Source organism: Diadema antillarum, unplaced genomic scaffold, assembly GCF_040938485.1.
Source record: "Diadema antillarum isolate AM-2024a unplaced genomic scaffold, OU_Dant_1.0 scf00000039, whole genome shotgun sequence".
Taxonomy (NCBI): domain Eukaryota; kingdom Metazoa; phylum Echinodermata; class Echinoidea; order Diadematoida; family Diadematidae; genus Diadema; species Diadema antillarum.
Window position 1 is genome coordinate 96749 of NW_027270928.1, and position 27839 is coordinate 124587.

Here is a 27839-nt window from a genome sequence, read left to right on the forward strand (position 1 = left end):
TAGTATTAACTTAGCTCTATCACTTCTGGTTCTAGAGAAGAAGATTTTTACAGATTCCTTAATTTTGGGGGGTTTGGGCCCCCCTGGGGGCCCCCTGGGTGGGGCATGGTGCCCATTTTAACAAATTGAGTTCCTAACCCCCTAGGGATGCTACCTGCCAAGTTTGATGAAAATCGGTCTTGGGGTTTTCAAGAAGAAGATGAAAATGTAAAAAGTTTACGCACGACGCACGACGGACGACGGACGACGGACGACGCACGACGCACGACGCACGACGCACGACGCACGACGGACGCCGGACGAAGGGCGATCGCAATAGCTCACTTGAGCCTTTGGCTCAGGTGAGCTAAAAAAGTATGGGAATGGGAAACTACATTCAGAGAGTGAATGTGACAAGGTAAGCTCGAGGAACCATGCTAGCTTAAGATTTTGAGATGGATAAAACAAAAGCGGCTTGATGGATGACGGACGGATGAAAAAGAAATGACAGCTTGATGGAGAGAGAGATAGTGAGAGATACAGGGAGAAAGAGAGAGATAGGGAGAGAGACAGGGAGAGATAGAGACAGAGATAGTGAGAGATAGAGGGAGAAAGAGAGAAAAGAGAATACATGAAGGAGAGATAGAACAAGTGATATATAAAATGAGGAACAGATTTTTTTTTCAAAGTTGATATCATACGAAATGAGACTTATAAAACAAAACAATGATACATAAATGCAATTGTATGTGTCCATATTATTTCTACACTTGATATAATGGTACATATAATGCAGAGAGATACAACTCATTTTTCTATAACACATATTTCCCATAGACATCTGCCTGAGTATACTCAGGACTAGTCTCCAATGGGTTAAGAGTCCATATATTATATAACTAGAAAAGCATTTTGAGAGCGCAGACCTCCGCCAAGCATGCAGCTTATTTCCACCACTGATCTTGTTCTTCCATAGGGATATCATACGTACACACATCATCTATGCTGAAAGTCGCCCGATTTCCCGATATAGAAGCCTTTATTACATCATGAGCCCTCAGCTGCACAGCGCGCCTCACCCCAGCAGAAACTAGAGCACGCACTTTACTGCGCGCAGGCAAACCTCAAATACGCGCAGCCTGAACTCCCAAGTTCATTGACCCTACCTGCCAAAATATCAAAAATCCTTCATAAATTCCCCCAAAATTGTCGGATCATTACCAAAAGTTAATCGTATGTTACTTGTGTCATTCTCAACCTTTCCTGCAAGTTTCATACCAATCCGTTAAACACTTTTTGAGTTATTTTTGCACACAAACAAATGAACGAACGAACGAACAAACAAATGAACTAACAAACCAACGGTAACGAAAACACCTCCCTTGGCGGAGGTAGAAATACAACTATTGAAGGAAAATAATAACATATATAGAAATAGAGGGGAGGTATATTAGTGTGAATACAGTTTAGCTGTTGTGGTCTTTGCATGTATCTATTTTTGGCTCTACTTGATCTACTTTATTTCTCTTTCAATATTACTTTATTTGATGTTGGTATTTTCAGAAACACTTCCGCTATGAGGCGGCACGTGGCCTCAAAATTTGTGCAGATGCTTAACATCTTTTTTTTTTCATTATTTCAAGGGATTGTATAGTTTTGGTTGAGACCTAACTCCAGGTTTCTAACAATTTTTGTTGAGATAATGAGAAACCTCTAATGAAATGTGAAAGAGCATGTAATACCATGAGGAGTTCAACGATTATTTGATGAAAATTGGTTTTGAAATGGCTGAGATATCCAAAAGAGAGCAATTCTAATAAAAGGTGGACCCACCTTTTATTACAATCGCTTCATTTTACTTTGTTTTCGAATGTCTCAGCCATTCCAAAACAGATATTCATCAAATAAACTTTGAATTGCTCTTAGAATGGCATGCTCTGTACCATTTCATAAGTGGTGTCTTGGTATCTCTCAAAAGTCAAAAGCCCAATCCTCATCTTCACCAATACTATATCATCCCTTTAAGGTGAAATCATTCAGTTATATGTATACATTATACCTTTGATGATCTCCACACATCCATCCTAAAAGTCACACAAACAAGGGGATTACTTTCACAGCCATGCTTAGAAAAGTTTCAGTGAGGAGACTGGACAAAATCTTGAATTTGCAAAGAGGAATCAGTTTCTGTCTTGGAGGAAATGGAATAACAGGATGTCCTTGAAGTATAATTAGCAGAGATACTGAAATAGAAATCATGCACACATGCAGAAATTATGTGCTTGTATGTAAAATATATATTAAAGGGACGGCATAGTATTGGTGGAGATCAGAATTTGGCTTTCAATTTTTTGCGAGATACCAAGAAACCACCTATGAAATGGTACAGAGCATACTATTCTATGAGGAATTCAAAGTTTATTTGATGAAAATCGGTTCTGGAATGGCTGAGACATCCAAAAACAAAGTAAAACAAAGCGATCATAATAAAAGAAGGGTCCCATCTTTTATTGGGATTGCTCTGTTTTTTATTTCTCAGCCATTTCAAAACAAATTTTCATCAAATAAACATTGAATTCCTCTTAGAATTGCATGCTCTTTCACATTTCACAAGAGATTTCTCATTATCCCACCAAAAAATGTTAGAAGTTAGGTCTCAACCAAAAGTATACAATCCCTTTAATCATAGCGTGTGTGTATATGTGTATAACCAACTTAAATACAAACCTCATTAAATCCACATACATGTATATTACTGCCCACAAAGTGATAAATAAAGAAGAAAAACTCAAAACAGTGATTTGGCTGGAGGAAAAAACAAACACTTTCATTACAGTATACATAGAAATTAAAGGACAAGTTCACCTTCATAAACATAAGGATTGAGAGAATGCAACAATATTAGTAGAACACATCAGTGAAAGTTTGAGGAAAATTGGACAATCGATGCAAAAGTTATGAATTTTTAAAATTTTTGTGTTGGAACAGCTGGATGAGGAGACTACTACAGCTTATGAGTCATATGCGTACAACAGTATAAAGAAAATGTAAAGAAAATTCAACATATTTTCACTTTTTTCGCATAATAAAAGAGCACTTGACTTGCCTCTTTCTAAGGGCTGGGGAATTAATATTACCCATAACATATGTCGGTAACGGGTCAAGGGAATGTGCACTTTTTTCAAAAGATGAAATTTTGTGAAAATCCCTTTATATTTTCCTTATATTGTTGTACGCATGTGACATCTAAGTTATTCATACACTGCAGTAGTCTTCTTATCCAGCGGTTACTGCACAAAAACTTCAAAAATTCATAACTTTTGAACGGATTGTCCGATTTTCCTCAAACTTTCAATGATGTGTTCTACTGATATTGCTACAATCTCTCAATCCTTATGTTTATGAGGGTGAACTTGTCCTTTAAGTTTGATATCTTACTGACTTTAGTCAGAACAAAACAGTTCAGTTTCATGGAGGAACAAAAAAATGTGATATTTGTACAGAAATAAAATGGCCATATCTTAACCCCTCACGTCCAAACACTTCATGTCCAAATTAAAAGTAATTGAAAGTAACAAACGCAAACAGAAAAACTGACCAGAATGAATATTATTTATTAGTGGAAAATTAAGCAAAGAAAATGGGATTCCATCAGGATTTGAACCCGACACCTCTGGATACTACCCCGGTGCTCTACCGACTGAGCTATAGAAAGCCTTAGTTCAGTGTTTGTACCAGAAACCCTAAATTCTCAATGCTCGAATGGTCAGAAGCTATAGCAGTGTGTCTGTGTGTGACACACACGTAAATACTTGAACCTGGCTTAAATCCGAAGGATAATTCAACTTGGGGATAAATGCGAGGGATCACCGAAGTGATGCAGCTTTTTGAGTATGTAACAAACACAAACAGAAAAACTGACCAGAATGAATATTATTTATTAGTGGAAAATTGAGCAAAGAAAATGGGATTCCATCGGGATTCGAACCTGAGACCTCCGGATGCAAGCCCGGTGCTCTACCCACTGAGCTATAGAAAGCTCTGGTTCAGTGTTCGTCCCAGAAACCCTAAATTCTAAAAAAAAAACAACAACAACAACAACAACAAACCTAACTTGAGAATTTACCATTTCTGGGACGAACACTTTACTAGGGCTTTCTATAGCTCAGTTGGTAGAGCATCGGGCTAGCATCCGGAGGTCTCGGGTTCGAATCCCGATGGAATCCCATTTTCTTTGCTCAATTTTCCACATTAGTAATTGAAAGTGTGAAAAATTACTTTACAATGGGGTAAGTTGCCCTGTCGTTTAGAAATGCATAGCCTCCTGCCTCCCTTTTAGCACTCACTCTTCAAAACAAATATTCATTAACTTGTGTCAATCTATCACTATCTTCTTTTTTTTAATTGCAGTGATAGGCGAGTTATTTTGCAAACAGACAGAGAAACCAACCATCCAACAAACCAACCAACACTGAAAAATAAATTACCCTCCTTGGTGGAGGTGGTTAAAAAAGAATGGCATGAAATGAAATCAAACCAAACTTTAGTAGATAATAGTAGTTTGTTGTTTGTTGGGTTTTTTTTTTTTGTTGTTGTTGTTTTGTTTTTTTGGTTCAAGCTCAAAAGGACAACATCCCTCCGAATGTGTAGCAAACAATCAGCAAAAAGATACATATTGCAGGTGCAGAGAAACTGAAGAACAATTTTAGAATAAATATCAGAAAGATATTTTGATTATCTTTATGTCTTTAGCGTGTCTGACTTGCGCTTTAAATGGCAAGCGCTGTATTCTAGTTTTCTAGGCCAAGTGGCATTCGACTCTAGCAAACAAGGCATACATGTACATAGTGAACTTCATTCACCATTACTTACTTGCATAAGTCCACAGAATAATAACATATACAGTAATTTAATTAAGCTCCCGAGGCAGGAATTCACTTAGTTGTTGCTAGGTAGGGCAAGCCTCAAACAAGCTTTGTGCTTGTTAACCCGTTGAGGACGGACTGATTTTGCTACAACAGGCATTTCCCATAGACACTTGCCTGAGTATACTTGGGACTTTTCCTCAACGGGTTAAGGGCAACATAAACAAAGCATGCATAGAATTTGAATACATTACAATCTTTTTTTTTTTCCCTAATGGTACACGTACATATGCTTCAATGTATCAACACTACCCTGCCATCTTCAAAGGCATATTCATTGGAAAATCTTGCTTTGAGGGATCACCCCCTTTAAGTTTTACGACTGATGTCCCCCTGCACTCTCTTTCCACACGCCTCACTAGAAATGATTTGATCTGTGATCCGCCCCAGCAAATAAAAGCCTAAATATATTCAATGGAGAACTTTGCTCTCTCTCCCTTGCTGTCCCCTTCTCTCCCACTTCTTTCTCTCTCATTGTCATCTATCTCTCTATCTATCTATCTACCTCTATCTATCTATTTGAATATCTATCTATCTATCTATCTATCTACCTCTATCTATCTATTTGAATATCTACCTATCTATCTATCTATCTATCTATCTATCTATCTACCTACCTACCTACCTATCTACCTATCTACCTACCTATCTATCTACCTACCTACCTATCTACCTATCTATCTACCTACTATCTACCTATCTTTTTATCTATCATATATCTATTTATCTATCTATCTCTATCTATTTGAATATCTACCTATCTATCTATCTATCTATCTATCCACCTATCTATCATCTATCTTTCTATCTATCTCTATCTATCTATTTGAATATCTACCTATCTATATATCTATCTATCTATCTACCTACCTATCTACCTACCTATCTATCTACCTATCTATCTACCTATCTATCTATCTACCTATCTATCTATCTATTTATTTATCTATCTATCTTTTCCCCATCTCTCTCTCTCTCTTATATACATACATACATACATATGAAAAGTTAAATTGCAATACAGTCTAAGCGCCTTTTTTGAAACATTTCAAAGTAACTCCATCATCAGGTAGAGCAAAATTAACCCGTTGAGGATGAGTCACAAGTATACTCAGGCAGGTGTCTATGGGAAATGTGTGTTGTAGCAAAATCAAACCTTCCTCAACGGGTTAAACCTTTCCAGCAATACCTCACTCGTAATATAACACAGAATATTCTAGAAGGTATGATTGAAAATATCCAGTGTTTTCTTACTAATTTCTTTGTTTTTAGCAGCTTTAATCACAAATATTTCACCTTAGCAAGAATGGATGTAGCTTGTTTTGCGATAAAACTCTTCATATATTTACATACTAGTATACATACATATGGATGTCTTGTATAAATAATATAGCATTTGTCCCTACCTCATATAACACTTATATCTATTCACCTTTCACTATCTTTTGCTCTTTCCCAATCCTTCAAATGAAAAAAGAAAGCAAAAAGATAGGTACAACACAGCGGCAGTAGACAATGCCTATATGTATTTCTATTAATCTATGTGCCGGAAAATGACCAGACCTGGGTTAGGATGACATTTTGCTCCTCCAGTGCGGAGGCGGAGGCGGAGGAGGAGGAGGGAGTGGGGTTGATGTTCAGAATGGGAAGAGGGGCACGTTCATCTTATTGCTTGTGGGACAACGGGTGTAGCATGCACAAAATTCAGAGGAAATTGTGATATTTCAGATGCAGAGGGAAAGTGGGGAAGGACGCTCACAGATGGTGACGCTCACAGATGCTATCTTTACCCACACCATACTAGTTGCTTCAGAAATAAAATCCTAAGATTTTAAATGTTATACTTTGTCCTTCACAGAACACTATACTGACAGATTAACATTGACATCTACTACAGTTTGCTTATCATTTGTAATGACGCGGTAAATAGGATTGCGGCAATTACCCCCTGGGAAATTACCCCAGACCCTTCCCCTAACCCTACAAGTTGTAACCCTGATTCCAATCCTGAACCAAATCCTAACCCTAACCCTAACCCAAACTCGAACCCTAAACCTAACCCTAACCCTAACCCTAATCTTTACTCTAACCTCATCACTAACCAGTATTTAGCCAGGGGGTAATTGTCCTCTGAGGGTTATTGCCCTGATATGGCGGTAAACCTTTCAATATCTAGTTTTCCTTCTCATTCAATTTCCATCCTCTCTCCCTCTCTTTCTATACAATGTATATCTCTCTAGCTTTCTATATATTTATCTCTCTCTCTATCTCTACCTTTCTATCGTATCTATATCTCTCTCTATCTCTATTTATCCATTGATATTCATAAGATATATGTAATATATATATATATATATGTATATATATGGCATATATATGGCATATACACTGTATATTTCCGTCCCTCTTTCCCCTCTTTTTCCTTTAATAGTCTTTTAACCCTCTGTTTGCCATGCTTATTACCAGTCCATAGATTTGTGTGCAAAATGTGTGCACATTTGACTCATTGGAATGGAAAGAGTTAATCTCCGATCCAATCTCCCCTCTGTCTCTCAATCTCCTCCTCCTCCTCTCTCTCTCTCTCTCTCTGTCGCTCTTTATCTCTATTTCCTCTCCTTCTATTTCTCTATATCTCTCTATCTTTCTACATATTCAATCACATCTCTCTCTCTCTATCTATCTATATATTTATCTATATCTCTCTATCTTTCTACATATTTAATCACATCTCTCTCTCTCTCTATCTATCTATATATTTTTCTATATATCTCTCTATCTTTCTATTGTATCTACATCTCTCTTTCTCTCACTCTATATATCCACGTCAATCTACCTCATCCCCCAAAGTCTCGTCCGTCTACCCGGCTCATCTCACCCATCACTTGACCTTTGACCCACACTCTTCCTCCACAGCTCCCCATCAATACTGGCATGTTCATCCAGTTTCCGTGGCGACGCCGGAATTGACAGGAGAACGACACATCAAAAAAAAGGGAGAAATGAAATATCTTCACACATGAAATGCAAGACACAAGCCTGACAGCAGCAGTGGGTGAGTTCTGAAGACCGTTTTTTCACACTGCAGCCGATTAGGATGTCTGCGATGAAATACGGCTCCACTGCAACCGCCTGCCCTAACAAGGGAGTGCTCCACGAACATGTCACATGATAAATGATTTTTGCTCCCTTAGAGTTCAGTAACATGACAGAAATGAGGAGACGTATTAGTTTGAGTACAGTGCATGTGTTCTTAAAAATGATGGCCTTGTACTGAAGACAAAAATGCACTTTTTCATTCCAACTGTTTTTTCTATGTCTGGGGTTAATCACTTGTCATTAGCCGCCTAGACGTGTAGATTGGCAATCGTCTGCGTGAAGCCACAACCCTCACCCTGAACACCCTTGACTGTCTGTTCAGTTTGAAGTATCCTCTTTTAAAGACAACATTCAACATAGCAGTGGCTCAATTTTGAGCAACTGTCAAAGTCTTCTGAACAAGCTGTATGATGCTATTCAAATGAACGAGCCGAACAAATACACAAACACACAATCATTCCGAGAACCTAATGCTGTCAAGTTCTCAAAATATCTCATGTTTTATATATGAGTAGATATGATAGAAGTATAATACAATATACAATATACTATAATACATGTATTTATAAATAACTTGAAATACAGCCACATTTCCCAGATTTCTTTTTTTTCCTAGCAGTGCACTTGACTTGCCACGTTCAGAAAGCTGAAGGATGTCATCTTCAACATTATGTAAGGCAAGATGTGGAGAAAGTGCACATTTTGTAGAATTTTAAATCTATCAAATTCTCCATACATTTCTTTTTCATATAGTTTGTCTGCTGTGACATTATGTATCATTAGCATTTCTACATCCGGCGATGACTGCATGTGGATTTTTAAAAAATCTTTTAAGATGCTCAACTCGGAAGCCATGTCACAAAATTGCATTTGTTACAGTCAGAATTTGAGAAGGCATGTTTTCATAAATGTGTGTGTGTGTGTGTGTTTGTGTGTGTGTGTACAATATATACACCTTGAATGTACATCTCTTGTAAATAAATTAGACAGCACTGTACAACGTGCATATCATGTGTAAAATTAGATTGCCTTGGAATTTCAACGACCAAGCGGCTTGTGTCCATAAATAACGTCATGGAGGACTTTGGTGGAGCAAGGCTTCAAGGTCATCCGAATCTGTCAATCTGTCGTCGTGGAAACCGTGGCATTGTCTACTGCCACACTCACAGACCTACAGGCTTTAGAGTGTCAATCTGCAGCATGTGTCCAAGTTGGAGGAACACACACACACACACACACACACACACACACACACAAATGTAAAGGAATGTTGAAGCTCCACAGGTCTTCTCAATTATGATCACTGAGTGACAATCACATTTGTAACATCGTAAGGCCACGACCACAGCGGTGATCAAGTCTTCCATTGGTTTGTACACAAAAGATGAGTGAAATCACGTCTCGGGTCAAACTTTTAGCAACCACAAACTCATTCCATCGAAAGATTATCATTGCTACATTATTACACAACTGCTATTGCTTGATGCAAAGATATAAATTCTTTCCTTACTGATGTCTTCTTAATATGGGGGAAAAAGACTAAAGAAAGACTTATGTACCTGTGATTAATTGGAGACTTGTGAAAGGCAGTGATATGCAAACATGTGGTTGAGCCTAAAATTTATCATATTCCCACAACTGAATATCTCTTTTTTGTATTATCTAGCCCACCATATCCTCTCTTTTGTTATGTTCAATTATTTTTTATTGTCTGTATGTCTTACATGATACATGTATATATTTTGTTTTACTTATAATGTTTGATGTATATGTATCACTCATAGGCCTTTTTAGGCCAGCCGTCCCTGTGACGGGTGTGATTTTTAATAAAGAATAAACTACTTCTACTAAGCTACCACACACACAGACAAACAGACAATCAGAGAAGAAGATAAAGAACAGGCACACACACATCAAGAATGTGGGAGAAGGAGACACAGGAAGAGATCGACAGAAGGAAAGAAAAAAATGAAGAGGGTATGAAGAGGGGGAGAAAAAGGATGGGTAAAAGAATGAAGAAGAGGAGAAGAAGCAGGATGATGACATTAATTATAGGCAAGAGCAAAGGAAGAGGAGGAGGGAGGCACACACAGAGAAGCATACAGACAGTCAGAGAAAAGGAGAGAAAAGAAGATGAAGAAAAAGATGAGAGTATGATGAGGAAAGAGAGATGGAAGAGCAAGACTGATAGACAGGCAGAAAGAGAGAGAGAGAGTTTGAGACAAAGATTAAAAGAGAGAGAGCGGGGAGAGATCTAAGGTAGATATGGATGAAGGATGTGTGGCAGATGGGGACACGACATTTGCTTGTGCGACAATTGCTCCGGTCTTATTTTTTTCCAAGGACTTAGGGTTAGGGTTGGTGATAGGGTTTTAGGTTTAGTTTGATTTGAGGATTAGGATTAGGATTATATTGGTGGGTAGAATTTAGTTTACTGACTTAGCAAGTAAATATTTCATGGCAGCAATTGTTGCAGGACCAAATGTCATGGAATTGTGCAGATATCTCTGGCTCCTAAACGGATATTGATTTCACAGACAGAACGGTCCATTCCATAATCTGGCAGAATAGGAGATTAGGAGTTGACAGTAAAAAGCTTAAGTTCTAAAATGAAACCTTAATGCTACTCGATCATAAAAACCATTTACAATAAATGTATAGCAAGTGCTTCACAAACACCCTCCATCACTGTCTTACACTTAGTTCTGTTTTAACAAAATCAGAGTATGAAAAGAAAAACCTCAAATCCTGTTGTTGTTTTTTTGGTAAAAGGGTCAGCATCTTAAACTCCCTACCCATTAGATATCCATAACAAAGCAATATCTTACTGCAAATGAAGAAAATATTAATGGTATCTTAACAACAACAACAACAACAAAGCCTGAATGCAGAAAGTAGGCCACATGTGAAAAAAAAAGCTTTGTGGTTTATCACCTGGATGTGATTTGCAAACTTGTTTCAAGTTGTATGATCTAAAATGAAACTAACTGAAACTATTTCTTGTCCAAACGGCTCAACTGACCCTCTATGTGCCCAGCATCAACTTGGCAAACTTTTTCATGAGCATTCAGTAATCAACCCGAATTGACCTGGTTGTAAAGCTAGCAAACCCACTCAGGTTTAGTAACAGTGGTGGATCCAGAGGGGGTTGAACTGGGCACGCACTCCCTCAACCCCTTTAATTTTTGTTTAAACAAAAGAAATGCAAAGAAAAAAATGGGAAGGGGGTGTGCAACACCCCCCCCCCCCCATTCAATTTTGAAATGACCCCTCCCCTTCATGGAATTCCTAGATACGCCTCTGAGTAATGCACTCAAGTCCAACAGGAGGGCCATAGTTATACAGTAGATATCAGGTGGATTACTTTAAATCTCTGTCCGTAAAGAATAAGCTTCAAAACATCTGTGGCAATAAGGACAGCTCACTCCCAGCTTCCACGCCAAATCGGAAAACAACGTACAGTAAGAGTTCTATCTCAATTTTACTCACATCTTTTTCAAACAACACAACAAACACATCCCCAATGTAAATGGAAATTTTAAAGTGATCAATTATTTCACAGTCACCCAATTCAAGTGACCTTATTTTGCAATTTCAGGGATGGAAGTAATTTTTTTTTTCTTCTCTGAAATTGATATTTCCAAGAAATATTCTAAATAGTACAAGGGCATGAAATTAGAAAAAAAAAATCATATCATTCTTCTCTAAAATTCATATTTCCTAGAATTTTTTTCCATTGTAGGCCTACAAGAGCATGACATTCATGAAAAATTCACATTTCATGGATATATTCCACAATTGACAGAGAGTCATCCCAAGAAGCAGTGTTCTGACCAGAATTTGCCTCCACTGCTTCTCTTCCAGACAGTTTCAGATACAGCAATGACACCAAACCAGTAGAATCGTCGTCAGAGCATTTAAATTCCATCTCTTGGAGGAGGAGTCAGTTTCTCTGACAAATTTGTGAAATCAGACAGTTCATGAATCAGCAGATAAATGAGGGTTGAGAAAACACACACACACACACAGGGGCATACACAAACAGACATACACACATCAATATTTAAAACAGAAGCATATATTGTAAGAGAAGAAATTATGCTTCCTCAAGGACCTTGACTCAAGTCAATGAGAGAGAGAGGGGGGTAGGTAGAGGGGAGAGCGGAAGCAAGAGAGAGATGGAGAGGAAAGAAGAGAGAGGGGAGCAAGAAAAGGAGAGATTTTCAGAAAGAGAGAGAGAGAAGGAAGAGAGAAAGAGAAGAAGGATAGAGGGACTGGGGGAAAGAGAAGAAAGAGTACATTGGGGGGGGGGGAAACTGAGGTACTCAATCATTGATTGAGAACTGCTGAATTTCCTGGCATTCTCCATCTCAAGTCCGCTCCCCTCTATCGCGAGCTGAAATTGATGTACTCCCGAATCATCTCCGTATCCTCATTGAACTTCCAACACATTTTGAATGCATGACTTTTTATTGGGGGAGGGGAGGGCCTTTCACACTTGAAGCAAAATATCGCGAAAGTTTACACTTTGAGAGAATTGGCATGTGGGATGTTTGCAGAAAACTGATCAGTTATCTCGTCTTCAGATTCTTAGTCTTTCACCATTTTTCGTCCGTGCATGCATTTAAAAATTGATTGAAATGTGACTATTCTGGGGTGAAATCCTTTGAGGCTTTGTTCTTCTGATATCTGAAACTTAATTCCACCCTGCTTGTGAATCACTATTCATTTTCTCTCGCTTTAAACATCCTACTTGCTGATTCCCACAAACTAAAAGAAAAGCGACAACTGGAAAGCAAGCTCAGAGCTGGCAAGGAAGAATTGTTTGCATTTATAAGCTTGGATTGTTCCCTAAATACAGGAAGATTTTGAGGAAAGCATAATCATTGCATACGTTGACGAGATGAAAACAGAGCAATGATATTCCAATAGCTTTTTTCCATAGGCCTCTGCCAGAGTACACTCAGGACTCGTCCTCAACGGTTAATTCCTGCCATCAATAGCTGGTGGGAATGCCCCCTGTGAGAGATTAGGGGGGCATGCCCTCAAACTGTGTGCACACTGGTCAGACGGACACTTCAATGGATGACCGGCACGTCAATCACTTTTGATAGTTTGGAGAGGCGGCACTTGACTGGCTTGTACTACAGGCTTGAACAGGGACTACAGTAGCAAGAATGTAATGTTACCGGAGGGAAGATTGAATGGCCGACGGAGCAACATTAATAATGTTCTCCAAGTTGACTACCACTAGTCAAAAGCTCCTGAAAATACCTTAACCCATTGATGAGATCGAACTGATTTTGCTGTACAATAAAACATCTTCTAATAGACACCTGCTTGAATGTACTTTGGATTAGTCTTCAGTGGGTTAAACAATGATAGTCTTTATATTGGAGTGCTCCAGTAACAACCCCTTGCCAAAGAGGTAGCATCTTCACATTGGCCCGAATTCACAAAGGTGGTACAAATGAAACCATGGTTTAAACCACGGACAAAAACCATGGAGCGCCAGGTGTCGCATGGAATATTTCGTTATGAAATCAGTCATTTCGTCGATGAAATGATTATTTTGAAACAAAATGACAACATTTTGTAACTAAATGAACATTTTGTCCACGAAATGATAATTTCGTTAAAGAAACGGTCATTTTGTCAAAGAAATGACCAATTTCGTAATGAAATATTCCATGTGACACTTGGCGCTCCATGGTTTTTTTCCATGGTTTAAACCATGGTTTCATTTGTACCACCTTCATGAATTCGGACCATAGAGTCTAAACATGGCACACCTGTTTTTTGTTCCTTTGTATGTTTTTGTTTTTGTTTTTGGTATGCCTTGGGTGAACATCTGAGCCAGTTTTGTCCAATCTACATAAGGCCTCATGTTGAGGGACTTTATTGAACAGCAATGAAAAAGCCTACGAGGGTTCCATCAAAGGGCAAGAAACTTACGATAGAAATCTCTGGATCAAATGCAACTTGACTTTTTAAACATTTTCTTGTTACGCACGCGCTCAGAGACCGACAAAATCTGATGGGTTTTGAGTGTCTTTCCAATGAGAAAAACAAACTCTTTCTACTTCTTTCGATGAGTGAATATGGGCTGGAACCTTGAACTTTCTGTGATAACATTTACTCCCCAAAACGACTCGAGAATCTAATGTCGAGAAAGTGATATCTGATGAGAGAGGTTTTATTTGCCTTTTGCTTTCGATGCAGGCAGTGTTCCCCCCAGAGCTCGTCTAGATAACATTTAGGATGAAGGCTGACTCCCCCGTAACAAGTGTGCACCTCTCTCTCTCCATCTTCCCTTGGGAGAATATGGGGTGAACACTGGTATCCAGGGACCAACTCCGGCCCTTGCCGTAATTTGCCCGACACGATTTCAGAGCGCAAGAGGTCGCACGCACCCCTGGCCTCTCACAGAAGGATCAAGTAGGCTGCAAATGATACTCTGTTGATGCCGGCGTGAAGCATCGAGGTTGCTTTTTTTTTTCCTTCTTCTTCTTCATTCTTCTTCTTTTGGTGGCGGGGGTGGGGGGGGGGGGGGGTAGGGTAGCCCTGGTAGCTGTTGCCGGGTGTCGCCTGGGAGGCATGGAGAAAGCTTCTACCAGGGTTGGAATGATATCCTCACTACACGGCGAGCTGAATGGTAAAATGCGGCTGCCTTGGCATTACGTTTCCCCTGTCTCCAAAGGGCACAGTGGTATACTTATCAGCCTCTGATGTATCAGCCAAACTTTTCTGATTTTCCAAGCCCATCTCGGCTCAGTCTCTAATCTATTTCCCATTCCCTCTCGTCCCATCTCGCACTCACTTCCGCCTCATTTTCTTTTTTGTTTATCTATTCCACTTTTTTCTCTCATGATCTACCCATCAGTCTTCCCTTCATATGTTTGTCACTCACTCTGTAAACTCATTACTTCCATGACAACAGTCATCAAAAGTCTTCTCTCTTTCTCTTTCTCTATCTTTCTGTGTCTCAGTATTCTTCCATCTCTCTAACTCCATCCACCTATCTTTCCATCTATCCATCTAGCTTAATTTCTATTCAACAATCTCTACATATGAGTCTCTATCTTTATCTTCTGTTTATATTTTCTGCAATTCGTTCTATATTTCTTTTTCTATCTATCTATCTATCTATCTATCTATCTATCTATCTATCTATCTATCTATCTATCTATCTATCTACATCTCTCTATCTACAGTCAAACCTACCCTAGTGACCACCTGTCTATAGCAGTCACCAGCCACTAAAAACAAATCCCCTATTAAAAAACACATTTAAGCTATGTTCAAGACACTGCATATTATAGTGGCCACCTGTCTATAATGGCCACTTTTTTGTATCTCTTGGGTGGCGGCTATACAATGTAGATAAGTTTGAATGTATTTCATCTATCCATCTAGCTTAATTTCTGTTAATCTAGTCTCTATGTTTGTTTACCTTCTAATTGTTTGTATTCACTTCAATCCCTTTCTATATTATCTATTTTTCTATCTATCTACAATGTATCTATCTATCTATCTATTTATCTACACCTCTATCTATTTTTATTTTTTAATCGATCAATTTACCTCAATTTCTATTTATCTATCTCGACATATAAGTCTCTATCTTTATCTATCATTAACTGTTAATATCTACTGCAATCCCTCTCTATATATCATATATTTTCCTCTTTTTTTTACATCTACTTCTCTATTTGTACCTTTCCATCTATCCATTAAGCTCAACTTCTAAATTATCTCTCTCTTTCTCTCTCTCTATCTATCTATCTCAGTGTATTAGTCTCGATTTGTATCAAGATCTAACTTCAACTGTTCCATCTACTTATAATATTGACTGTAATCCCTTTCTATATGTTATCTACTTACCTATATCTGTCCCTATCTCAAGATATATTGATCTTTATCTGGAAAATACATCTATCTCCATCTATTTCTCTCTGTGGCTTTCTCTTAAACTGCCCTGGGCATGTATCTCACACATCCCATTTCAGTTTCTGCCTTTTCCATATTTTTTTGAGGTATAAGCATTGAATACAATGCCATCCTTCTGGCTCAATTGCACCTTTTTTTCTCGGAAAACATTTCTCTCCGATATCTAAAACACCTCTTTATCCCACCATTCCAATACTTCTTAAAGATATCACTTATACTTCCGGCTCAACTGCATCTTTTTTCTTTCTCAGAAAATATTTCTCTCAAATATCTCAAACACCTCTTTATCCCACCATTCCAATACTTCTCCAAGATATCCCTTACACTTGGATCTATTCCAACCATTGAATTTGTATTTATTTCATCTTTTTCCTCCTCATCCCATCCGTACAACATGTCCTTCCCTCCAAGAATCATGACCATTATTCTCTCACGCAATGTATTTCATATTTTGTTAAATGTGCAGGCGTGGATGTCTCTGGTGGAAAGGTTACATAGCATCATAATCGAATTTTATGCCTGCCTTTTATATTCCTGGTAAAATAGAAGGCTTGCCAGATCCTTTGCTAAACCAGGCATGGAGTAATGTCAGCAATCTATATTCCAAGTTATGGATTAATCTAATACAGTCATGTGAACTGAAAGGTGCATAGCTTGTCCTTGGGGGAATACATCCACAAAATGGAATATACAATGACTCATGAATTATCAATTAGATCAGACTCGAACGAGGATAAAAGAAAGTAGGTGGGGTGAGGGGCTTTTTTTTTCTGTTTGTCACAGTTTCATTCCATCCTTGCCACAAAATAGCTTGACCTCAGCTGGTACTGTCCCTCACTGGCTAAGACTAGGTGATGGGTTCAAATTCCTAGCTGGTGCTTCCTTCTCAATTTGGTTTATTTAACAACACAGGTCTCTAAGATGCAATCTTAGAAAGATCAGCAACATTTAAATCTGTTTTGAATTTCAATACCGCACTCTTCCAAAAAAAGAAAAAAAGAAAAAGGGAAAACGATGAAATAGAAATTGAATTATATTTTCTACCATAGCTGGTAAGTCTCACATTTAGTGAAACATTCTCTTACTGTATGTCTCACAAGGTAAGGTAAGATTCTGTCAGTATTCTCGGGGGGGGGGGGGGGGGGGGGGTTGTCTTTAGCAATGAATTTCTTCCATTTGATTTACTTCTCACCCTCTTCCATTCAAACCTTATTCTCTCCTAACCCCCCCCCCCCCCCCATCGTCTAGCCATTCTATTCCCCCTCCTGATTACAGAGAAGAAACCCTTAATATCCCATTCATCTGGTTATATAAGAACTGTCATCTCACCAAGCAAAATAAAACCAAAAAAAATGGTATATGTCACAAATGCAGGATTAACAAGTTCATACAGTAAGTAATCAATCCAAAGTTAAGCCTAGTTGTAAAGTTAGCAAGCCCACTCAGGGGTAGCAATATGCCTAAGTGCAACAGAAAGGCCAAGGTGATACAATAAGTATTATGGGGATTAGGTAATCTTATTTCCAAGATGATTAGTTTCAAGATAACTGTGCAAAACGGTGAACAAAGTGCAGTAAGCGTGAACTAATGTCCACTTCTTTTCCCAGCCATCTCAAGTGACATATTTTGTGCATGTGCAAAGTTTTTGGGGCACATCAGAAAGATGAAATTACAATCAATCAAGAAAAGTAATCTGGCTGTATGTACAAAGTAGAGCAGGAGCACGGTTTGAGGTCGAAGTGAAAGCAAGATTTGAGGTTGAAGCAGGATTTGATTTCTGATATTCAAGGAGCCACTAAAAAAAAAAATGTAACTGTAACCACAGAATTCCATGCAGCCACACATTTTACCTTTAGCCTACTTTGATACAATTGCTCATGCCAATCTAATGATCCAGAAAAAAAAGAAAGAAACACAATTAGGAAAAAAAAAAATCTGTCCTCTGTATATCACACATTTACAATTATGCTTCATCCTTTCCCTTTTAACAAATGCCTATTAGTGAAAATTAAATAGTTACATAAATGCAATAGAGAGAATCCAATATTAAGTGAAATTAAATAATTACACAAAATGTAACAATAAGTATCCAATATTATGCATAATATCATGATCTAACATAGCCATATATTGCAACTGACTGAAAATTTGCCCATCATCAATGTAAATAAATTATACAGATAATTCAGCATTTTAGTACTAACCATGACAACAGGGGCATACATCCTTGACTTGTACCAGAAAAAAAAAACATCATAAACAATTGCATTTATTTACATTGTCAATCAGTTCCTTTAAAAGAAAAAAAAATTGAGGACAGAATCATTAATTTGAATAGTCATACATGTTGTTGTTTCTTTGTCTCTCTTCCTCTTTGTTCTTCTCCTTCCTTCTCTCGTCTATTCTTTGCTACGTTCTGTCTCTCATTCCCCGTTCTGTCATTCTCCAAATATTTTCATCTTGGCAGCACGTTTCCCTAACTAAAAGACCTATCATCAGAATAATTCTTTGTAGCATTAGTGTCGGAATTACTACACCTTTCATATGTGACTGCCTAGCACAAAACACACAATTAGTTGCAGATCATCCCCTGAATTGGGCAAAATATGTCATTTGGGTTGACCAAATCAAATTGTTAAAGTTTGTCCTTATACCTGAGAGAGTAACATATTCTCTGTTAAATTTAGCAGCTTAAAACAGAGCCGTAATTGAGATATTAGCATTTTTTCTAGACCATTTTTCTTTCCATTGATAATTTTGTACAGCACGCCTGATTGACTCTAAAATCCTCTTTCCTCCATTTTCTATGAAACTGCACCTCCATTACACTCTCTCTTATTTTCAATCACTCCTTGAAAGGGTTATAATGGGCCAACTTTTACCAAGGTATGTACATTTGTAGTATTTTAAAGGGACTGTACAGTATTGGTTGAGGTGGGGATTCATGTTTTCAACATTCCTAAGTGATATAATGAGGAACCTCTCATGAAATATGAAAGAGCATGTAATTTTAAGAAGGATTAAAGTTACTTTTATGAAAATTGGTTTCCAAATGGCTGAGATATCCAAAGAATTGATGATAATAAAAGGTGACAGGCCACACCTTCAATAGGATCTCTTTGTTTCACATTGTTTTTTGGATATCCCAGCCATTTCCAAACCGATTTTCATCAAATAAATTTTTAATACCCCTTAGAATTGCATGCTCTTTGACATCTCAAAGAGTGGTTTCTGAATATCTTGCAAAACGTTAAAAGCTACATCCTCACCTCAACCAGAACTGTACACACCCTTTAAAGTTTAAAGCTTATTCAGTTAAACTATGTAATAAAAAAAGAAAAGAAAAGGTAATTCATTTGACCTACCTTTTATGGGTTCTGACCTGGGAAGTCACATGTGATTGAATATCTTTCCCTGGACAAATATTTTTTTTCTTCCCACTTTCTGTATCTGGAATATATACAAGTTGCATTATAAATACAATATATTTCACCTCCACCACCCCATCTTTCTCTCTCTCTCTCTCTCTCTGTGCAACTGTATAAAACATGCCACACTATACCTCCCTCCCTATTTCTCTATCTCTCTCTCTCTCTCTTTCTCTCTCTCTCTCAATTGCCATCCAAATATCTGTCATTCATCAATCATGAGAACAAAATATATATACATATGAGAAGCCTATCCCCAGACCAGCACAATTCTTAGCCTAGGTCATTTCTTGCAGCAGAGCAACCAAGCACAAATGAAACCGGATACTCGACAGTCATAATTAATTGCCCGAAAAATAGTCTACAACCTTAATAATACACACCCTGGCTGAGCTCAATCAAGGGCAAAAAATGTGATGATAGATTTGTTGGATATCTAAAAAAAAAAGACAACAAGACTGCCTTGAGGGAATGAAGAGAAATAAGGACAAACATAAATTGTTATGAGAGTAATGTCCTTTTAGCTCATACAGTAGGTCATACACATTGTAGATGCCAATAAAGTAGGAACATTGAAGTATGATGCAGTATAATAATAATAATAATACTAATAACAATAACAATAATAATCATAATAATGAAATAAAAATATTAATAATAAATGAATTAATAAACAAAGTAATACCTTAACAAATTATCTTGAACTAGATAAACAGGTAGAGAGAAGAATGTATGAACCAATCAATGTTGAACAAAAATAATCAAAATCTAAACATAAATGTATAAATAATATACAATAAACATGCCTTAACATATAAAATTGTGTAAATGAATAGAATTAAAGTATTGTTGATAATGATACTGATCATTTCAACGGAACCTCTGCAAGGTAAGTCAGGATCTTTGCAATCCTTCAACTTTCCTGGCATCATCATCAAGCTGCTATAATGTTACAGCCATTTTGAGGTGGTTACACATGCATCTAGTTCTCTGGGAATCTGGCTGCAGAAATTCATCCGATGAGGACGGACTGATTTTGCTACAACATGCATTTTCCATAGACACCTGCCCAAGTATACTCAAGACTCGTCCTCAACGGGTTAATCTCTAATCATCACAAAATTGGCACCTCTAAATATTACTGAACATGAGCATACAATTTCATTGAATCTATACAAAAACTGAACAAACTTGACAAAGATTGTCCTACTTCAGAAAGAAAACTGGAATTTTCCTGTCCTCCTGAAACATGTTGCTATTTCCAAAGGGTTAAGAGAGATTTTGGCAATTAACCCGCTGAAATCTAGTCGCGAGAATACTACCTAGGGCAGGTGTTTGTAGGAAATACATGTGCATTATAGCCAAATCAAGTTGTCCTCAATGGGTACAGATAATGTTACAACTCTGCAACCACAACTATAGAAAAAAAAAAGGTTTAACATATCAGAGACTTTTTCGTTGTAGAAGTTCTGATAAAATATACATCACCAAATAACGGGAATGCTGGTTTCTGATATGCCATGGGTTAAGGGCAAATGGTGGCAGCCCAAGGTCTAAGTGTGTGTGTGCGTGTGTGTGTGTGTGTCTATCTCAAGGCATGCATTACGACCTTTATGCAGGTTTTCATGTCTCTGAATACGGACTGAGCCGGTGGAATAATCAAAGGCTGTTAACCTTGGACTGCCAGTAATTGGGAGTGATGTCCTTGGTTGGATGGAGAATAAGTAATATAGACCAGAGGTCATGTAGGGGGAAAAATGAAAATTAATAAAGGCATCTATTCCTGATCAACGATCAACAGTAGCAGAATGAGCGCGGGAGGATGAAGAAATGGGGGCAGAGATTTAGCATATTGGTGCACACGGGGAGAAGATGGTGTTCAGTAATATGTCCGGCCTTTAGATATTTGGTTTAGTGGGATAAAACACATATACACAGACAATATGCACAAAAAATATACACACGGTAATTATACAAGTACAACAAGTATCTGTATCTATACACACACAAATAGCTACAACGTACTGAGAATAAATGGGTCACTGCTTTAAAGGCCACTGAATACTAGTATCTATGTGCTGGACTTGTGTGTACACATCACATTGTGTGCATGTGTATGACAGTTTGATTGCACAGAGCAGATCATAAATCAACATCTGCCATATGAAATGGAAAATGCACCTGTCTTTAAACTGTCAGACTGCATCCACATAAATGGTTATATATTCATATGATATATTTACTCTCTATTCACCTCACCTTGTTGGTTGTTCCCTCAATACTCTCAATCCTTTTTCTTTCAAGTCTCTTCCTGTCTAACTACAGTCCGACCTCTCCTATCCGAACATGTCACGAATGGATACAGGATTTGGCCGAATATGGGAGATCCAAAGTTTAATATATATGCAGTTGTCTACCTAATTGTAGCTGCATGTACGTATGTATCGTTTCTGCGTGAACATGTCACATCCTCGTCAGCTGGTCTGTATTCAGAATTCCCTGACAATTTTCTCAACGAGCGATTACCTGTACTGTACCCAGATTTTTATGAAAAGTTTTTTATCCATCTTCCTGTATAGTGACTTGGAGGTAGTGAACATCTGAGTACATGTTATCTTTAGATGAAAATTAGATGTAAATGTATGATAATTGTGTTCAGGGAATAATATGTGATTTATGTGAGTTTGTGTTAAAATTTTAATAACGTTTGAAGTCTTTCTTTTCCCCATAATTATTAGATTGAAAAAAAAAAAAAAAAAATCACGCCGCGATTGCATCTGGATGATAGAGAGATCTGAATAAAGGGAGGAGAGGAGAGATCAACCTGTATTTCTCTTCCTATATATATCTGCATCTATTCATACATCTCGACTTTAATATCCATTTCTCCCCTCGTTTTCCCTCCCCCTCCCCCCCCCCCCCCCCCCCCCCCCCGCTCTGTAGTAATCGGATGAGTCTGCAAAATATGAAGAATCGAAAACATGTTGTGTGGAAACGCTATCAGTCTTGGGGAATTTGACATCATAAATCATCTAAGACTCTCATTCTCTCTATATATAAAATACATTCTGTTATTGGAATATCTGATACAATCAATCAATCTATTTATATTTTCATTGATACATCTACTGTTCTATATGTTTTTCTACACATAGTATTCATTATCGGAATATATTCACATACACTGTAGCTATCTATGTTATCTAGTCATCTATATTGGTGACTAAGGCATTAACATTTTATTTTGTGCTCAGTAATGCCTATGATTATAAAATCCATGCCACACTGACTACATACACAACATACATTACAATTTGGTAATTTTGATTATGTAGTTCAAAGAAGAGATGGTGTAACAATTTTATGCCACTTCACAAACTAGTTGTAACATTACACTGCCGTTTGTCAAAAAAGACTATCTATGGTAGATATTGACATTTCACTGCAAGGATGTGTTTAGAAAATTCTGGACTAGCGATATAATGGCAACGATACACAACAAAGATGAATGCATGACACATGAGGAGACAAGATTTGTCAAATCTAAATGGATGTGAAAATGTTTGTCTACAAAATGCACAGCATGCTAGTAGCAATACGCAAAGTTTCATGCTGCGTAAAAGGCAATCGGCTCCAATTCGCAAAAGTTTCATGTTGTAAATGTTTTTGCTTTGAAGCAATCTCTTTCGAAGTGGCTTTGTGCAACAACAACAACAACAAATCAATTTTGAAAAAAAAAAAAAACTTTTGAAGTAATAGGGGTATTCTGTTCTTGCTGATATACATCATTACTCATGAGATTCAAAGAGTACAACTGTCATTAACCCGTTGAGGACGAGTCCAGAGTATACTCGGGCAAGTATCTACGGGAAATGCGTGTTGTAGCAAAATCAGCCCATCCTCAAGGAGTTAAACTTTTACCATACCTGTCTCTGCCCCATTTTTGTCACCAAACTGGACAGCAGGAATGCCTTGATGTCTTGTATGTACCTCGTGTGTTGGCAAAAGTTTGATCACATTAACCCGTTAAGGACGGGCTAATTCTGCTACAACACACATTTCCCATAGACACTTGCCCGAGTATTCTCAGTACTCGTCCTCAACAGGTTAAGGCAACAACCCAACACCTGTTTTCTACCAGAAATAATCTGTCATCTTTCAAGACATTTTATCCTAACATATCTTGTTTCGGCCAAAGACACAATAGCTACATGTAAAAGCCAGTGTCAGAAAATATAAATTCCAAATGCATCCTATTGTGATTCTCTTTGACAGAAAAAAAAAAAACACATTGTGCCATCTCTGTCTGTAGGAATGACGAGTGAAAGAACGTAAGACTTTCAAAAAAAGGAATATAAATTAGCGAATAGAAAAGCACCCTGAGAGCGCAGACCTCCGCCAAGCAGCTCATTTCCACCACTACCTTGTTCTTCCATGGAGATTAATGATTTCCACCCACACGTACATACATTGTACATGCATGCTGAAAGTCGCCCGATTTCCCAATATAGAAACCTTTTGTTATGTCATCAATATCCAGTTGCGTGGCAGGCCTTGCCCTAGCTGAAACTAGAGCAGGCACTTAAGTGCGTGTATGAAAACCTTTAAAATGCGCACCCTCACCTCCCTAGTTCATTGACCCTACCAACCAAAATATAGAAAACCCTTCACAAAATCCACAAATATTCCCAGATTACTACCAAGACCTTATGATCTGTTCCATGTGTCATTCTTAACCTTTCCTGCAAGTTTCATCCAAGTCCGTTAACGACTTTTGGAGTTATTTTGCACACGGACAAACACACAAATAAACAAATACGGATGACACCGTAATCTCCTCCATTGCCGGAGGTAAAAATAACAAACTAATCGATATCTTTAAACACTGGAGACAGTGTGCCTCCTACGTACCTTGCCTAAAGTTGTTACAGTAGATACAACTGTACTGCACACAGGATTATTTTTCTCGGAAGGGAAAATTGTTTTTCATGACGTCTGTGAAATCAGAGCCGGAGATCAGATCCAAGTTTTGAGCAAAATCAGATAGGAATGCAGAACTTGAGGCAGAGTGAATATCACAACATCCTTTATCAAAACATCTAATGGGGGCTTAAAGGGGCATGGTCCCGGTAGTGTAGAGGGCGCTGTTGATGATACTGCCGATCACCGTTAGCATTGATACGAAGATTGCCGAAGTTGAGCTGTCATCAAGAGTAAAGTGCATAGCTGTTGGTAAGTAACATTGCCTTCGTTGTCTTCTCTGCGCATCGCGCACTCTGTAGTAATGCCAGGGTGCGTGCATATGTGCTTGTTATTATGACATCACAAAAGAAGTTTGCTAAAGCTGTCATACCCCTCAGCCGAATCATGAGCCGAACTGTGATCCGACCACTGACTACAGTGAATCGGACTTCTTCGGACCCGGCGAAGTGGGCCAAAGCGTAAGCGCTAAAGAGGAGTCGATAGCGTAGGTCTCTATAGGAAAGTTGCGCCGTGCGCCCGCGTATGCATTTGACTAAAACACGGGGACCATGCACCTTTAACCTATGGTGTGCTGTGAATGCTGATTGGTACAGAGAGACTGCCTAAAGTCCCTTTACACATACAAACTATGAATGCATCTTTGTTGGTCTGATATAACCCGTTACCCCGTTGAGGACAGGCTGTTTTTGCTACAACACCCATTTCCCATAAACACTTGCCCGAGTATACTCGGGACTCGTCCTTAACGGATTAAGCACAAGTCCCGAGTATACTCAAGCAAGTGTCTATGGGAAATATGTGTTGTAGCAAAATCAGCCCGTCCTCTATGGGTTAAGAGAAGTTATCAAAGAGATGATGATGACAAACAGCATTATAATGCCATTTGTCCCTAAAAAAAAAAGAAAGAGAAGATCAAAGGAGCCCATTTCCCACAATATTTCACACATGACTCACACAGTTGCTGAAATTTAAAAAAAAAAAGGTCTTTAGGTCAGATTTAACCTGTTGAGGGCAGACTGATTTTGCTACAACATCCATTTCCCATAGACACCTGCTCAAGAATACATGTACTAGGGACTCGTCCTAAACGGATTAGATGTATCAAGGCTGTAACACTTCTAAAGTTGGATTGGTATAGAGCTCCAAAGACGTGGAGCAACGAATGAGAGGATCTATTCCCATTTTACTGATAACCCTCCGCGCCATTTTGTCCCTACTATACACGCACCATGATCGACATCAATGGATATTGGGAGAGAGATAGAGAATGAGAGAGATACAGTCAAAGAGGACAGAAAGATCAAGAAGGCAGGAAATAAAAAGAATACAAACACAGTCCTATGATGAAAATACCTGCACATGACACGATAAAAGAAAATTACACACACACACACACAAACCCACGCACAAAAACAGACAAACACAGACACACACACACACACACACACACACACACACACAGAGCTCCATCACTGGTCCAAAACACAATTACACGATGATCTCTTCAGCAGAACCATTTTCACATCTACTTAATCAAATATCCATTCCTATCTATAGAATTTAATGTTCACTCCAAACTTACCCTGAACTTGTGCCGTATCCTCGTGGATGCCACGCCATTGTTTAGTTTCTTGACCAGCTGCATGACCTCAAACTCGTCCAGTTGACCGAGGGAGTCTCCAGCCGCCTTGTTGAACATGTCTCGCAACCATGTGAGGGCGCCATAAGGCAAGGGTCAAGGAGATATATTCTAAAATATTCTAAAATATTCCAATACATTCCAATATATTCCAATATATTCCACCATATTCCAACATATTCCAACATATTTCAACACGTATATTCAAAGATATTCCAGTATAGTCCTATATAATATATTCGAACACAAACCAATATTTTCCCATATATTTTGATATATTCCAATATATTCCAACATATTCCAACATATTCCAATATATTCCAACACATTGCAACACACTCCTATACATTCTAATGTATTCAAATATATATTGTAATATAGTGCAGTATATTCTAATATTCTCCATTGATTCAAACATATTCCATATTCACAAGCTTGACCAGGATGGTGAAAAAGATGAATTTTAATGTATGTTTCCAACTTGTAACTCCTAAAATAAAACACACACACAAACAAACAAAAATGTGAAAGTTTCATAAAAATGGAAATAGCATTTCCTGTAAGTAATAACAGGTTCATTTACTGTGAAATATTCTGTTCCAAATAGTTGTGTGAAATTCAAAAAAGGTTTATTTTTATATCTTACTTTGCCAATAGCAGAAGAATGAAAGGTAAGATTCTTTTGACTTATATTCATTTAGCTATTAAAGTTTGTGATGGACTTGATTTCTAATACATCTGTTATGTATTTCATTTTCAGTAAAAAAAATAACATTAATAGATGACACAAATTTTTGCCTTGAAAATTATTCTATTACCAAGTTTCAACAGATCCAAATTTCTAATTTTGACCAAACACATTAAAAATGACATTCTTAGAAGTAACAAAATGTTCCATTGTGTAAATTGCAAACATAGCACCATTGGTCTTCACTGGCTATTAAAGTCACTTCAATCATGGAACTCTACTGACTACTTAAATTCAAATCTTATAATTATCAAACATTTCTTCCTATTTACCTGCATTCAGTCTTCGGTTCTCCTAGCACCACATGTAACCCTGAAATCCTACAGAATAATTACACTTTAGAAGTGCTGCCATAAAATCACCATCTGAGGCGTAACATTTTAAGATTCAAATTTGGTCACTGCCAGTGTGAAGAACTGTACAGAAATAAGTTGAAAAATGCTGAAAAGAAAAAAAAAACAACAAGATAAAAGGATATGAATCCCTCAGCTCCTGATTTCTCTCGATTGCCTCTGGCGCTAGAGGGATGAAAACAAGAAATATGAAGACAATTAAAATTCAGGCATACTGGGATTACTTGCACTTCAACAGCCCACACATAAAAATGAGTTTGGTATTTTATTTCTGCATAGCTTTTTGCATACCTCAAAAATTTGGGCTTACAAAATGGAGGGAAAAAGGGGGGGAAAGGAAGAATAATCGTTGCAAACCTACGTACACACAGGCACACATAGACATGTATGTATATATTGCTATCATGTAATCAACCAGCTCCATTTCATCTTTCTCAGCATAAAATATACAGTGACATTCAGAGACTATACCAATTTACTGCATACACCATATATTCACCGAGTTCAGCATATTTTTTGTGAATCGGGACTTCAGTGGACTGTCAATTTTGCAAGTGGTTCAAGGGACTGTACAGTTCTGGTTGAGGTGAGGATTTAGCTTTTAACGTGTTGCGAGATATTCAGAAACCACTCTATGAGATGTCAAAGAGCATGCAATTCTAGGGGGAATCAAAAGTTTATTCGATGAAATTCGGTTTTGAAATGGCCAAGATATCCAAAAACAAGGTGAAACAAAGA

General features: G+C 37.8%; 1 protein-coding gene across 1 annotated transcript in view; it reads right to left on the bottom strand.

Annotated features, from left to right (window-relative positions):
- The window catches only part of LOC139711030 (inactive phospholipase C-like protein 2), a 200190-nt gene that overhangs the window by 71425 nt on the left and 100926 nt on the right, over nucleotides 1-27839 (bottom strand). Inside the window, exons 4-5 of the mRNA XM_071622957.1 lie at nucleotides 27225-27266; nucleotides 25944-26071 (exon numbers count right to left, since the gene is read on the bottom strand). Of these exons, the coding sequence (XP_071479058.1) occupies nucleotides 25944-26071; nucleotides 27225-27266 (170 nt within the window). The remainder of the gene's footprint in view (nucleotides 1-25943; nucleotides 26072-27224; nucleotides 27267-27839) is intronic.